At 42.2% G+C, this 15824-nt stretch overlaps 1 protein-coding gene across 2 annotated transcripts in view; it reads right to left on the bottom strand.

The window, feature by feature from the left end:
* Positions 1 to 6715: 6715 nt before the first annotated feature.
* LOC311133276 (la-related protein 4-like) overlaps positions 6716 to 15824 on the bottom strand; it is a 39114-nt gene continuing 30005 nt past the window's right edge. For both annotated transcript variants that reach the window (XM_084166763.1, XM_084166764.1), the window contains 9 exons: positions 13275 to 13328; positions 11140 to 11358; positions 10350 to 10456; positions 9038 to 9292; positions 8608 to 8659; positions 8333 to 8497; positions 7998 to 8125; positions 7655 to 7877; positions 6716 to 7467 (listed from right to left, as the gene is read on the bottom strand). In XM_084166763.1, the coding sequence (XP_084022889.1) occupies positions 7084 to 7467; positions 7655 to 7877; positions 7998 to 8125; positions 8333 to 8497; positions 8608 to 8659; positions 9038 to 9292; positions 10350 to 10456; positions 11140 to 11358; positions 13275 to 13328 (1587 nt within the window). In that variant the 3' untranslated portion in view covers positions 6716 to 7083. The remainder of the gene's footprint in view (positions 7468 to 7654; positions 7878 to 7997; positions 8126 to 8332; positions 8498 to 8607; positions 8660 to 9037; positions 9293 to 10349; positions 10457 to 11139; positions 11359 to 13274; positions 13329 to 15824) is intronic.

The following is a 15824-nucleotide window of genomic DNA, read 5'->3' as shown; positions in this document are numbered from 1 at the left end:
TGCACTCCTGCAATGACAACAAAACAATTGTATTGCCCCACTATATAGTTTGATTTAATAAATACAATGCAGTGTTTATTCTCATACATGTTCATGTTTGCAATGATACAACATTCACCAGACGGTAAACCAGTGTGTCTATGTTTCTGCTTCCACCACCATTGGTCTTGCTTCACACATCATAGGAGCTGTCACGTTATTGGAGCAGCGTATTCAATTATCAGCACTGTTATGCGAGACTCAAACATGCGTACACACAAGGTCTATGAACAGCCTCAATATGACAGATCAAAGAATACTTATAATTTCTTAGAGGTTAGAGGGCCTTGTATGCTTTCCGGTTGTTATAAACTTCTGGAAACTCATGACTGATACAACACACAAAACAACAAATACCACCACAGCCCATAATTCTGTATTTCATGTGAACAACAAGTTCAATGGGAGTATGAGAGCCACGTATTTCTACCCTTCAACTAAACATGCCTTGTTTGAAATTAAAGTGAATGTGTGTGTTTATGTTACTTTTACTTTGCAGAGAAGGAAAAGCTCAATACTGAGAAGGCACTGAAATTTTGGTTTGGCCTGAAACGTTTATTTGGACATGAAGAAAGGAGACTGTCGAAGTATGACTGGTGGAGAGGCATATGCGCTCTCTAACACACACACAAATATATCATCTTAACAAAGAGGTCCGGTACAAGACCACAGAACTACGGCGCACCGCACACCAAACATTTAAAAATACACGGACGGCAAAATCATTGCAAGCACAGGACTCAGAATCAGCATCTAAGGCCAAAACAAGAAATATCTGAACTTTATTATTCTTTTATGTTCTTGGTCAGACATCTATTAAATCAGTAATTCCGTGTCTAACACCCCACACTCGTCTGTTACCATGTCCCAGCTGCACCCCCTACAACACCTTTGTCCCAGCAGAGAAGTGCTAGAAAAACAAATCAAAACAGTAAAAGAAAAATAACCCCCTATTCCTGTAATAATTTCAGCAAGCCTACTAAACACCTTTTCTTCAACGTAGACATCTAAAATGATTTTACATTTTACAGGATTAAGAGAGATTATTTTAAAAGTTAGTACATTTCATTCCACAACACCACTAGCTGCTCTTAGTTTAGCCATTAATGGATGTAAAAATATAAAATCTGAACATAGGCCCAGTGGTTATATAGATACTATGTTCCTGCTAGCACCCAGACAATGCACTGAATTCTCACTTTAACCAAGTCGCAAATCAGATAGTATATACCCAAAACTATTACACACAACATTTTGTGGAACAAACCCCCCCCCCTCCCCACTAAATGCACTGAAAGAAAAAAGGTACATCGGAGTAAATAAAAAAACTTAAGTCAAACTGCATTATTCGTTCAAAACATTTAATCAATCTAAATGTGCTTACTAATACAGCAAAAAAATAAGACAGCAACAGTCATCTTTAACACAATACCGACCAGAAATTAGCCTTCTAGGTGCAAAATATGTACAAGAACATTCAGACCACCTACAGAATTCCCTCAAATAGGGCTACATTCATCAAGCATAACAGGCCAATCAAGAGACATGGAGCATTATCAATTAACTGACAGCTTTTCCGTCCAGCAGTAGGAGGGTTACGAGTTCTCCACATCCCACCCAGAAACAGTTGTGTTGGAGAAAGTTCCCAAGATTGTCTTTTTGCCTGCTTGACTTGTCTGGATCATAGAGATCACAATGTTGTATCTGTGCCAATGAGGCCATCTCCATTTTAAAGTAGTCCATTTTCTTCTTCTGAGTGTAAATCTAATATTGATGACTTACCACCACCTGCAGTGTTGGAGTCTTAAACCAAATCTTGAGTAATTAATTTATTGTGGCCACTAGATGGCGGTCATATAGCTTAAAGCCATTTACAAACTAGGCAAACCAATTAAGAAAATGCTCTGATCATTGGCCGATCGCTCCCAATCCATAGGAATCCCCACCCAGTTGACTACTTTAAAATGGCAATGTCCATGCAAAAAAAAAAAATATATTTCCATATAATGATCTCTATACATCTATGGTCTGGATAGTGTTCAATCCATTAATACACAAAGGCTGAATTATGAGTTTGTAAGCGCATAGAAAAAGGAACAGATATGAAGGTTGATGCTCCCCACGTCAAGTCAACTCTCCTAACATCACTCTAAAACTTCCATTTAGCAAACAATGGACATGTACGGAATTTAAAACAATCGTGAGATATGCATAAAAATCTTCAATCAAAAAAATCTAAGATAGTAAAAAAAAAAAAGTGAAAATGTACAAAGAATAAGTGCCAAAATCATAATCCTATGATTTAGCCACAGACACACGCTAATATCTGAGTCGCTCTTCCCTCAATCCTAGCCCAAAATAAATTCACTTAACATCATCACCCTTAAGAATCTCTGCACAATGGATCAACGGCAACATTGAAAAAGGATAAACCCAAAATGGACATGATCAGACTCCGACAGCATCTCACTGACAAGAAAACAGCCCTCTGTACACGACAAGCACAGAACAACACGAACCAACGCCACACCTGGAAGTCTTCACTGGCCACCCCTCATCTCATACTGGGACAGGTGCAGTACTCTGCATGTTATCAACTCAAATTGAGAAGTCAGAACACTAACCAGACTCTTGCTGGGGAAGAACTTTACTGGCAAAAGTAATATTTTAAATTTGCATATCAAATGTAAAATTCTAGTGTTCGCAGCCCTAAACCAGTAAGCTCATTTATAGATGAATTCCTGATTACAACAAATAAGATAATTGATTCTGTTCATTTGCCTTCAGAATTCAGGCCATTTTAAATGAGCAAGCTGGAATACATAGTACCAGAGACCAGTTTCATGCTTGGGATCCCATTACTACTCTATAAAATACCATCTAACCTATTCTACATGATACAAGCGCTACCAAAATGCATGGAAGACTACTCTGGAGCCTGTTGCACAGATATGATAAGAGGGCATGTTGAAATGACCAGATCTCTGGGGTGGAAGGGTTTCTATTTGATGATAAAGACTACCTGTTCCATCAAGACATAAATATGAAGGTATATGTTAACGCCGGTATCCTGCATTTGACCACGTAATTAATTGTAAATATTAATACAATAGGTTAAACTTCTATGCAAGCCACAAATAATTAAAACTGCTCTTCTTAAAGTGACAATCAGCAGTTGAAACGATAGAACGTTCTCCCTACCCTGTTACAGTAAAAAGCTGAGGGATGGGGTTGGAGAAATGTAACCACTCAAATTCATAGACTGACCATCTATATCATAAAATGATCGTTTTAACCATGTTTTGAGGCTATTAAGATTTTGTTTGCATTTACTTTGTTTACAAACATTGGAGTTAAACAGGCTTATATTTTGGGTTCTGATGGGGTATGACAGTGGAACTAAGCTCATGAGCTATTTAAAAGTTAAATTCTTCAAGAATCAGTTGGTACATAATTTAATGATAAGTCAAAAAATTGATGTAGCAACTGCAGATTGCCCCTTTAAAAAGGCTAGGTACAAAATTGTAGAATTCCTGATATGCATGGTAATGATGTCAGTGGTGACAGTGCCTCACAACAACTGGGTCATGTTCATAAGAACACACTGTAGCAAACCATTTAAAAAAAACATTTTGCAATGGAAAATGAAAGCAAGCAGTTCTTATTGGACAACTTCTGAGAGTACCTTGCAGTTTCACTCAGTTTTGTGCCTACTGAACTTGACCCTGGATTGAGAGATTATGCACTCATGCTTGGCGCAAATCAGCCTTAACCAACCAAAGCATATTTTAGCTAAAGAACAGGATTGGCAGACAGTTGGGACCAATACCCATTCAAACATTTAACCATATGGTTTCGAAGTGATAGGAGATGGAGATCGTGGAAAATATAACAATTCAGTGACCGACAGCCTGACTATCCAAACTTTTCCCCAGATTTGCACGGCTCAAGTATTCATGCCCATTATTGTAAAGGTTTTAATGTCCTACTCAAGCAAGGGTATGGCAAAAGTTTCCATCAACCGTGAAAATAAATGTATTGATTCTAATAAATTCATATTTCCCCACTGATTCTGCACACAAAATAATTCCAGACTCTCATAGCTGACAAGCATCCAAGGGTGTTTCTTCACCTAAAAGAAAGTGCAGCTTGACAGGCTTCCCAACTCCCTCCATCTCTCAGAACAGTTCAAAACAGGCACTTCTCTAAAACCATGTGGCCCTCTCGCTTCCAACCTTCATAAAAACACATTTCATGAACTATCCTTTGCCCTTCGCCAAAAATCACTTGCCAACCCCTCCCTCAACAAAAATGCATAATATGTATCAACTCATAAAGATGTCATATCGGTGGATATCCACGTCTTTTGCCGTATTGCATATTAACTAGATTTGCTAACAGATCTCTCCCCCCCCCCCCCCCCTTTTTTTTTTTTTTTTTACTTTGCAACTACCGGTATTCTGGAGATACAAGGCATTACTGTATATTTGTCCCCCCTATCCCTACTTTGACATAGAAATCAAATTCACATAGATTTAGCAGTGGAGGTCCCAGCCTTCAAGCTAACCAAGGTGAGGCCGCATTTCAGCGTCTCTCGCTATTCTTTAAAACACGTCCTTCAGTTTGTGATTTGTAACACTCGTCAGCCCCCTCATAAAATGATTACCGTCTTTCCCAAACAAAGGTCGGTCGGTGTCCGACCCAGCTTCAGGAGGGTCTTTAAGATTAAGAACGTGTTCTTTCATCCTATATATATATATATTTCTCTTTACATACATACATACATACATACATACATACATACATACGTGTAAATATATATATATACACATACATACACACACACACGTGTGTGTGTATGCATATACACATATATCTATACATACATACATACACACACACACACACACGTATATATACATATGTATATATACACATATATACACACACATATATATGTATATATACATATATATATATATATATATATATATATATATATACACACACACACGTATATATATATATATACACACACACACACACATATACATACACACGTGTAAATATATATATTTACATATATTTACATATACACACACATTATATAAAAATACATATATATAAATACATACACACATAACCGTTCAAAAGTTTGGGGTCACTTAGAAATGTCCTTGTTTTCAAAAAGAAAAGCAATTTTTTTGTCCATTAAAATATCAAATTGATCAGAAATACAGTGTAGACATTGTTAATGTTGGAAATGGCTATTGTAGCTGGAAACGGCTGATTTTTAATGGAATATCTACATAGGCGTACAGAGGCCAATTATCAGCAACCATCAGTCCTAACATAATTGCAAAAGGGTTTTCTAATGATCAATTATCCTTTTAAAATGATAAACTTGGATTAGCAAACACAACGTGCCATTGGAACACAGGACTGATGGTTGCTGATAATGGGCATCTGTACGCCTATGTAGATATTCCATTAAAAATCAGCCGTTTCCAGCTACAATAGCCATTTACAACATTAACAATGTCTACACTGTATTTCTGATCAATTTGATGTTCTTTTAATGGACAAAAAAATTGCTTTTCTTTCGAAAACAAGGACGTTTCTAAGTGACCCCAAACTTTTGAACAGTAGTGTATGTATGTATGTATATTTATATACACATATACAGTGAGGGAAAAAAGTATTTGATCCCCTGCTGATTTTGTACGTTTGCCCACTGACAAAGACATGATCAGTCTATAATTTCAATGGTAGGTTTATTTGAACAGTGAGAGACAGAATAACAACAAAATAATCCAGAAAAATGCATGTCAAAAATGTTATAAATTGATTTGCATTTTAATGAGGGAAATAAGTATTTGATACCTTTGCAAAACATGACTTAGTACTTGGTGGCAAAACCCTTGTTGGCAATCACAGAGGTCAGACGTTTCTTGTAGTTGGCCACCAGGTTTGCACACATCTCAGGAGGGATTTTGTCCCACTCCTCTTTGCAGATCTTCTCCAAGTCATTAAGGTTTCGAGGCTGACGTTTGGCAACTCGAACCTTCAGCTCCCTCCACAGATTTTCTATGGGATTAAGGTCTGGAGACTGGCTAGGCCACTCCAGGACCTTAATGTGCTTCTTCTTGAGCAGGGGGACCTTGCGGGCGCTGCAGGATTTCAGTCCTTCGCGGCGTAGTGTGTTACCAATTGTTTTCTTGGTGACTATGGTCCCAGCTGCCTTGAGATCATTGACAAGATCTTCCCGTGTAGTTCTGGGCTGATTCCTCACCGTTCTCATGATCATTGCAACTCCACGAGGTGAGATCTTGCATGGAGCCCCAGGCCAAGGGAGATTGGCAGTTATTTTGTGTTTCTTCCATTTGCGAATAATCGCACCAACTGTTGTCACCTTCTCACCAAGCTGCTTGGCGATGGTCTTGTAGCCCATTCCAGCCTTGTGTAGGTCTACAATCTTGTCCCTGACATCCTTGGAGAGCTCTTTGGTCTTGGCCATGGTGGAGAGTTTGGAATCTGATTGATTGATTGCTTCTGTGGACAGGTGTCTTTTATACAGGTAACAAACAGATTAGGAGCACTCCCTTTAAGAGTGTGTTCCTAATCTCAGCTCGTTACCTGTATAAAAGACACCTGGGAGCCAGAAATCTTTCTGATTGAGAGGGGGTCAAATACTTATTTCCCTCATTAAAATGCAAATCAATTTATAACATTTTTGACATGCGTTTTTCAGGATTTTTTTGTTGTTATTCTGTCTCACTGTTCAAATAAACCTACCATTAAAATTAGACTGATCATGTCTGTCAGTGGGCAAACGTACAAAATCAGCAGGGGATCAAATACTTTTTCCCTCACTGTATATATACACCATACACACATATGTATATAGATGCATCTATATACATACACACACACACACATATACATATATACACACACACACACACACACATACGTATACATACACATATATATTTATATAGATTTCTGTTTGTTTTCCTGTTAGTCTGTTGGTTGTTGTTTAAACTACTTTGGTGACCGGGGGGGAATGTTCTGTTCCTTCCCACTCCGTCTGGCCCAGCCCTGGGGGGAGATGCGTCGGCTCATGGACGCACCTCTCTGCTGATCCCGGTACTTTAGGCCCATCCCTCCGGATCGGGCAGGGCCATTGACCCCACAGTATGAGCCCAGTGGGTCACGGTGGGGCCGGCCTTCTCCAGACCGCTCTGGTTTCTCCGACCTATCCCCATTGCTGCTGGAGGAGGCGGCGGGCTCGTCGGCCTTGTTGACCCGCAGCTCCCGCAGGGGTTGGCTGGCTGAGGAGGTGGGAGGTTTTGGGAAGGTGCTTGGCTCTGGGGGCTGGGTGGCTGGCCGCTTGCACATCTCAGCATAGCTCAGTTTCCTTGACTCCTGGTTGGATGCATGGATAGATGGTAGATAGACAGGAAAGATAATAGGGGAGGAGAGAAAATAGGCATCCAACCTTACATCAATCTCTTCATTGATCTCTTTTTTAACCAGATATGTTAACTGACAACATTCTATCCAATGCATTATGTATCCAGTGAAATCCGCCAGGCAGTGAGTGAAGTCTTACCGGTGCAGGTGTGGTAGTGGCGGGGACTGGTGTTGCCGTGGAGATGGGCTGACTGTGGGTGGGCGTAGGGGTGGGTTTGGTAGCAGCGGCGGGCTGTGAGGGGGTTGGCAGAGAAGAGGGTGGTGTGGGGGTTGGCAGAGAAGAGGGTGGTGCGGGGGTTGGAGTCATCTCCTTTTGGACATGAGGCTCAGCCTTCTCTACTTTTTTCACCGGATGAGCAACACTGCACAGACAGAAGAGGAAAAGGTTACCAATAAGGTTTATTTCCAACAGTCAAATCATATTGGATCATCAAAATCCCTACAGCACATCTTTGTAGCTGTAAGCCAGAGGTAAACCATACCTTGGAACAGGGGGCTCCACGACCGGAGGGGTGGGGGGTTTGGGGGCCGGCGTGACAGGACTGGGCACACTCACAGTCTCCTTCTGGGCACTAGCAGGAGGGGCCACAGACTCCTTACTCACATCAGGCTGGAAATAAGAGAGATGGACATAGTTGACTTAGAGGGGTGAATAACATGACATTTGTCTGAGAGAGTAACTACAGTGTAAGAGGGATGTAACAGGTGGGATTAAGTGCCGGACCAGACAAAAACACAGACCTAGTTATTATAGAACACTTCTTCTTGTCACGTCAAGTGGTCAGGAGGGAACAAAACAAATGGGGTTTTTCCTCACCTTGTCGCTGGTCACCTTCAGGCCTCGAACCACATCAGACATGCGAGTCTCTAGCACAGGCTCTCCCTGCGTGCTGACCACACACCCCGGCAACGGAGGGAAGTTGGAGGCAGCCAGATCAAACTTGGGCTGTGGAACCTTTATCTCGCTCAGAGGGATGGGCCTCTGAAAACCAAAACACAGAAGACACACATTTGACCTTTAATCCAACTCCACGTGGGTGGGATAGGGTGTATAAACCACACTAAACATGGGATAGAGGAAATTAAACTGACCGTGATCCTCTCGTCCTCTCTCCTCCTCCGCATCCCTCTGTAGCTGCCTCTCCTACAACAGACAAACATGTTACACACACAGAGCACAGAGATGATCATAAGCCAAAATGTAAAATGTAATTGTTTGTTGGGAAGGCTTTGGATGGCCAAATAAGACATGTTTGAACCCTCAGATCTCATAATCTTACCGCTCATTGGGTCAAGTGTAGAGACTAGTGACTTTGTGGGGGATAGAGTGAGCGCGAGAGAGAGGAGTGAAAGAAAGGAAAACCCCAAAGTCTTCATCACTTAGCTTGAATCACCTCTATGCGCATCGATTTGTCATCATTGGGTCAAAGCCATCTGATAAAGCCCAACAGGGACATGTCATTTCATGTATGAGCAGGTTGTGGGGTGTGTGTATGTATGAAGGGGCTCTGGTCGGACTGACCTGCCCCTGCCAGCAATGCCCAGGTCTCCATTGGGCATCCCCTCTGCAACCAGTGGGAGGGTGTCCCTGATGGTGAGGGAGGTGAGGGAGGGGGGCGCAGGGCCAGGCTCGGGGGTGCTGCCCAGGGGAGCCCCTGCCGTCCGGGGAGGAAGAGCGCTGGAGGGGCCAGACAGGCCGTCCACCAGGGGGGATACAGGGGTAACAGAGGGAGGAGAGGCCTCATCACACGGCCGGGGCTGGCTCTTCGCGTGGTTCCTGAGGAAAGGAAGATCAGTCAGTCATATCAATTTAACAGCCTCAAATCACTCAGACATAAATGCCATCTATTTTTCAGTCTAAAGATACAATCACATGATCACAAAACAACTAGAGCGGTTCCAGTATGATTCATGCAGACAGAGGATGATGAAGACAGGACATTAAACATTAAGATGGTGGATGGAGGGGATTGTAAATATGCTACTGTATAGAATACTAAGGGAATGGTTTTGGTTTGCTCAGCACAAGCTGATGGTAATGAACTTGCTGGATCTTATATTCAAACAGCAAAAATCCCTGAGCATCATAGCGTCATCTGTCAGCTACGCTAGCTATCTCAAATATCAGTTGAGGGTTGCCATTCACCACAGTTCCAAAGGACACCACAATGTAGCATTACATGGATGGTTTAAATCGGCATTAACATCGTAGCTTGCTAACGTGTATGTTTTAGAATGAGACTGGATGAAATGAGGGTGTGGGGGAGCATTAACTGATGACATGATTGATATCTGATTGCTTATACCTGAAGGCATTGATTACATTCTTTCTAGAATAGAGGGGGACACTGTGGGACGGGGGGAGTAAGAGACAACCAGTTATTTATGACAGCAGAGCCCCAAAAACTAAAAATGGTCTTGCTTTGTTCATGAACATAAATACCATATGTGCACTAAATCAGTGTCTGATCAATTACAACAACCATCCTGGTGCTAGTCAAACTGGCTTTTTTAAACAGAATCTAATGTTGTAAGGCTGTGGATGAATTCACTGGTCCACTTTGGATGGCTAAATAAGACCAGTTTGAACCCTCAGATCTCATAATCTTAACGCTCATCGGGTCAAGTGTAGAGACTAGTGACTTTGGGGGGGAGAGAAGAGAGAGTTTGAGTGAAAGAAAGGTAAGAGGGAGGAGAGAGAAACCCAAAAGCCTTCATCCCACAGCTTGAAGCACCTCTATGCGCATTGATTTGTCATCATTGGGTCAAAGCCATCTAATAAAGCCTTACGTTCGAGCCGGATGGGGGTTCTTGCCCTGAGAGAAAACGCCTACCGGTTTCTGTTGAAGGGCGGTCGTCCGAGGCCCAGGGGACTGTTGCCAGTCTTGTAGTTCCCAGGGGTGCTGAAGCCGTTCACAAAGCCACTGTTGGGGAACGGGGCCTGGAGGAAAATAAGAAAACAAAATGGCCGCCCACGATCAATCAGTGTAGCCAGTCAATGACAAAGGTTAAATCACCTCAGTTTAATGATACAGCTCTTACAAGACCAGCTGATCCTGCCAGTTCTACATTACTAAATGTCATGCCCACTCTGACCCCAGAGTGCAATGTGAAGGGTGTGTGTTACAGCTGACGCGGGGTATATTCATATGGGTCTGAACAGGACAGAACATGTTGAGGATGACGTCCACCATTCCTAAATCACCAATACAGACCCTCAGATCTCATAATCTTATCTCTCACTGGGGTCAACTGTGGAGACGCACCAATTCGGAGAGGGGGAGGGGTAAAATAAGGGGAAGGAGGGAGAAAGGAGGATTTGGGGGCATAGATGAACCCAGAGTGGCTTGTCTCCCAGCCTGAACCCCCTCTATGCATGTTTTTTGTCATCATTGGGTCAGAGGTTTTTATTTAAAGGAGCCATTTGCTAAACAACTCCTTTGTTCAGAATGATCATGCAATTACATCTCAAACTTGAGTACCTAAAGGTATACCCAACACTTCTGTACCCATGATAACCAACCAACACACTCTGGAGGGGCTCGTCATCCTAGGAATGAACAACAGTACGAAATCTAATTCAATACGAGTTACAACAGGGAACCACAATCATCCGGGCCTCACCAGTGGGGTCTCGAAGTAAGGGGCAGGCGATGGGTTCCAGGTGGGGGGCACCAGGGGGTAGAGTGGGTACTGCTGCTGGGGGCTGTACACCTGCTGCATGTAGAGGGGTGTAGAGCTGTACTGGGACTGAGACTGGCCCTGCTGGCTGTACACACTGGAGTCCGGTACGCTACGGTAGCCATTCTTCGCAAAGAATGTGTTGATGGCCTTGATACGAGCCTGGACAGAGCGAGAGAGCGACAGAGAGAGTCAGGTAGGACAGGGAGATGTGTAAAGGAATGGAAAGGGGGTGGAAAGGTAGAGAGTATGAACACATGACATGTTAACACATTAATGCACAGTAGAAAAACGAATTCACATTACATAGCCTACACATTGTCTCCCCTCACTGCCATGCACAGAGAAGGAAACAGAGCCTTGTTCCCCTCAGATCTCATCATCTTACAGTCATTAGGTCAGTCACACTGTGCTGACGGAGGGAGAGGAGGATGATGAAGAGGGAGGATGAAAAAAGGGAGGGAAGGTTAGAGAGGATAGAGATTTAGAGAGATGAAGAAGAGAGCCCTCCACAGCGCTCCTGGGTCCTTCCAAGCGCGATACTGATCATCACCGGGGTTACAGCTTTTTCCGTCCTTAAACATCAGGCAAATCAAATCATAGTTCTGCAGTTTGATGCATTAAGCTACTTCATTTAGCACACCAATCAAATTCACATTGTTAGCCACCTTAATGAAAACCCTTTGAAATTGAGTCTGAATGTCTTATGCCAAATACATTGAAGGACAACACTGGCAATCAACAACTACTGCTAAAGAAGAGTGGTTGAATGAAACGTGGACAATGTCATAACATCTTGAATGGGGGAGATGAGTGGAGATTGAGTTTAAACCAGTTTAGAACAGGAGGAGACAGAGAGACTGCTGGCTGGACTTACTCCTTCCTTATCAGACCCTTATGTAGGCACAAACTCAAGGTGACCTTGCTGTAGTGTAGCCACAGCTCAGCCACGTGCTCCCAGCAATCAGACACCAACACCCCTTCACAAGTCAGTCACTGACCTATCCTCATAACAGCTGGCTCCAGAACAGTCTGACTGAGGTAGTCTACACACAGTGCTGCTTCCCCCCACTCCTATCACCTGATCTCAGAGCTATACAGTTGACTAACGTTACGCATTGCCTCCCCCTTGACCAAATTATATCTGATCAAAGAAAAGTATGGAGCGATTTCAGTCCCAAAATATATTGTACTTAGATATTGAATTTGAATTTAATATTTTTGAATTTGTAATGCACACAAAGAATCAGAATTCATAAACTGAACTTTTATTTCATGATTTGAAATTGAATTGAGTGAACCCAGTCAGCTATATTGGTGCTGTGATCTGAGTATGAGGTCAATGGGGGGGGGGTGAAATGTAACCAAGGTTCTCGCCCTTTTGATGAGTAACCTTGCTGGAGACTTGTTAGCTTCCTGTACTCATCCCTATGGGCTTTAGCTAAGTGGGCTAACAGTCTTGTGACATGCAGGAGACCCGGTTCACACCCAGTCAGTCACAAGAGCAAGATTAATTAGGGAGTGGAAATGCTATCCTTAGAAGGGTTATTCAACTAAATTGCAATGGGGGCCAAATTGCTGTTTTCTCCACGTTTAACACAGTGTTCGAGTCTGTTCTCTTCTACCATTCCTTGCTGGCAAAGTACCAGGATTTCTCTGGTTTTGAATCTGAACTTAGAGAACAGAATTTGAAAACTGAATCTGAATGCATCTGCAAAGCTGAATATATGAAACTTTGGTCAACTTAAAATTATAGTTTGGCAACTTAATACAGATAATGAATGCAATATTGACCATATTGAAACTGAATATATAAATGTTTAATTAAAATATTCAATTACACTTAAATTGAATTTTAAAACTGAATGCAATATTAATTATTCAGTTTCAAATCATGAAATACAAGTTCAATTTATGAATTAAAATATTCAATGTGCATTAGAAATGCACAAATATTGAATTCAAAATCTAAATACAAATTAATAAATATTGAATTCAAATACATTTTCTGTTGGCACTGAAATTGCTCCATAGAAAAGCAGCATGTCTCACGAGAAAGGAACAGTACATGTACTCACCATGATGGGATTTCCCTGAAACGTTTTCACTTCTTCCCTTAGATATCTGTGGGCCTGAGGAAGTAGAAGAGAGGAAAAATTAAGTACTGTGAGACAGCTGGACAATCCCCCTTCACATGTAGGAGATATGATTACATGTCTCAATAGCTTTTTATTTTATATAGAACTTGCACAGACATCAGCAGCATCAACCCCATAAACAGAAAAGAGCCTCCAAGTAACAAACCAGGGGCCTGCCTGTTCATTTGTAACAGGCGACAATAAATCAGTTCATTAGTAGTCTGTCCAACTCTAAAGTGCATCACTCACTCCACATTCAAACAATTAACAGGTTAGGCTGCATTGAAACAGGCAGCCCAATTCTGATCTTTTGCCCACGAATTGGTCTTTTGACCAATCACATCAGATATTTTTCAGGGCTGATCTGGTTGGTCAAAAGACCAGTTGCCTGTGTAAACACAGCCTTTGACTATGCTGGTAAAACTATACTGAACAAAAATATAAAAACGCAACATGCAATAATTTCAAAGATTTTACTGAGTTACAGTTCATATAAGGAAATCAGTCAATTGAAATAAATTCATTAGGCCATAATCTATGGATTTCACATGACTGGGCAGGGGCTAGGCCATGCGTGGACCTGGGAAGGCAAAGGCCCACCCACCCTGGGAGCCAGGCCCAGCCAATCAAAATGACTTTCTCCACAAAAGTGCTTTATTACAGACAGAAATACTATTCCGTTTCATCAGCTGTCCGGGTGACTGGTCTCAGACGATCTCGCAGGTGAGGAAGCCGGATGTGGAAGTCCTGGGCTGGCGTAGTTACAAGTGGTCTGCAGTTGCAAGGCCGGTTGGACGTACTGCCAAATTCTCTAAAACGACGTTGGAGACGGCTTATGGTAGAGAAATGAACATTCAATTCTCTAGCAACAGCTCTGGGGGACATTCCTGTAGTCAGCATATCAATTGCACGCCCCCTCAAAATTTGAGACATCTGTGGCATTGTTGTGTGACAAAACTGCACATTTTAGAGTGGCCTTTTATTGTCCCCAGCACAAGGTGCACCTGTGTAATGACCATGCTGTTTAATCCGTTTCTTTCAACGGTAGTGATGATCGGGAGAGGTCGGGAGAGGTTGTGTTTTCTCTAGCAGGAGGTAAGCTTGGCTTCTTATATGGTGTTGAGTAAAGCTTAAACCATGTATTTAGATTGTAGGTAGGTATTGTAGTTAGGTATTATAGGTAGTTTACTCAGGTAGTTATTGTAGGTTATTGTAGGTAATTATTGTAGGTAAGGACTGTATTCGGCGGACCCCGGCGAAGCACGAGGCTAGCTGACCCACTACTTGGACCAACAAAGCTAGCTAGCTAGCTAGCGGGTAGCTACTGGTAACTTTTAGCAACAGTGGTTAATTGTTTCCAATGTTATTTCACGCTTAAGAGTACCTGTGATTGAGCCAGCTAGCCGTCACCATTCAGCTGTTTTTCTAACCTCATTATCATTAACGTTAGGTGGTTGGTAGCTGCTGTACTTAATTACGGCTACTGATTGCAGTCTGCCAGTTTGGCTTTATACATAGCTTGGGCTTTGTCGAGTAAGGCTTAAACTATGTATTTAGATTGTAGTTAGGTATTATAGGTAGGCATCGTGGGCTGTATATTATTAAGTAGTATAGGTAGGCATCGTGGGCTGTTGTGGGTAGCTGTTGTGTAGTTATTGTAGGTTACTTTTGTATTCGGCGGTGCCGGGTGTAGCACGAAGCTAGCTAGCTAACTCACCTCCTGGATTAGCTGGCGAGTAGCTATTAGCAACGGTAGCAACTAAAAACAATATCCTTTTAGCCAGCTACATTCGTTCGCAGCGACGACGTTTTTCAAACAAAGTCAACACAGCAGCCATTGCTAGCCAGCCAACACTACCAGCTGGCTGTACTGTGGTAGCTAAATACAATATCTTTGTGCTAGCTACCCAACGTTTAATCATTGCTGCGTTATGAAAGGTAAGCTTGGCTTCTTATATGGTGTTGAGTTAAGCTTAAACCATGTATTTAGATTGTAGGTAGGTATTGTAGTTTGGTATTATAGGTAGCTTACTCAGGTAGTTATTGAAGGTTATTGTAGGTAATTATTGTAGGTAAGTATTGTATTCGGCAGACCCCGGCGAAGCACGAGGCTAGCTTACCCACTACTTGGACCAACAAAGCTAGCTAGCTAGCTAGCGGGTAGCTACTGGTAACTTTTTGCAACTGTGGTTAATTGTTTCCAATGTTATTTCATGCTTAAGAGTACCTGTGATTGAGCCAGCTAGCTGCTACCATTCAGCTGTTTTTCTAACCTCATCCGAGGCATTAACGTTAGGTGGTTGGTAGCTGCTGTACTTAATTACAGCTACTGATAACAGTCTGCTGTAGTTTACAACAATTCTAATTTCTAAAGTGGAAGTTGGGAGAGTTTTACTCGGGTGGTTCAGTGAAACAATTATAGTTTCTGAGGTGGAAGTTGGGAGAGTTATATATATATATTTTTTTTTTTGGTGAGGGAGGCCTGCTCTC

The sequence above is a fragment of the Coregonus lavaretus genome (assembly GCF_964263955.1).
Source record: "Coregonus lavaretus genome assembly, chromosome: 8".
NCBI classification, from domain to species: Eukaryota; Metazoa; Chordata; class Actinopteri; order Salmoniformes; family Salmonidae; genus Coregonus; species Coregonus lavaretus.
This window is presented reverse-complemented; position numbering and strand designations above follow the sequence as displayed.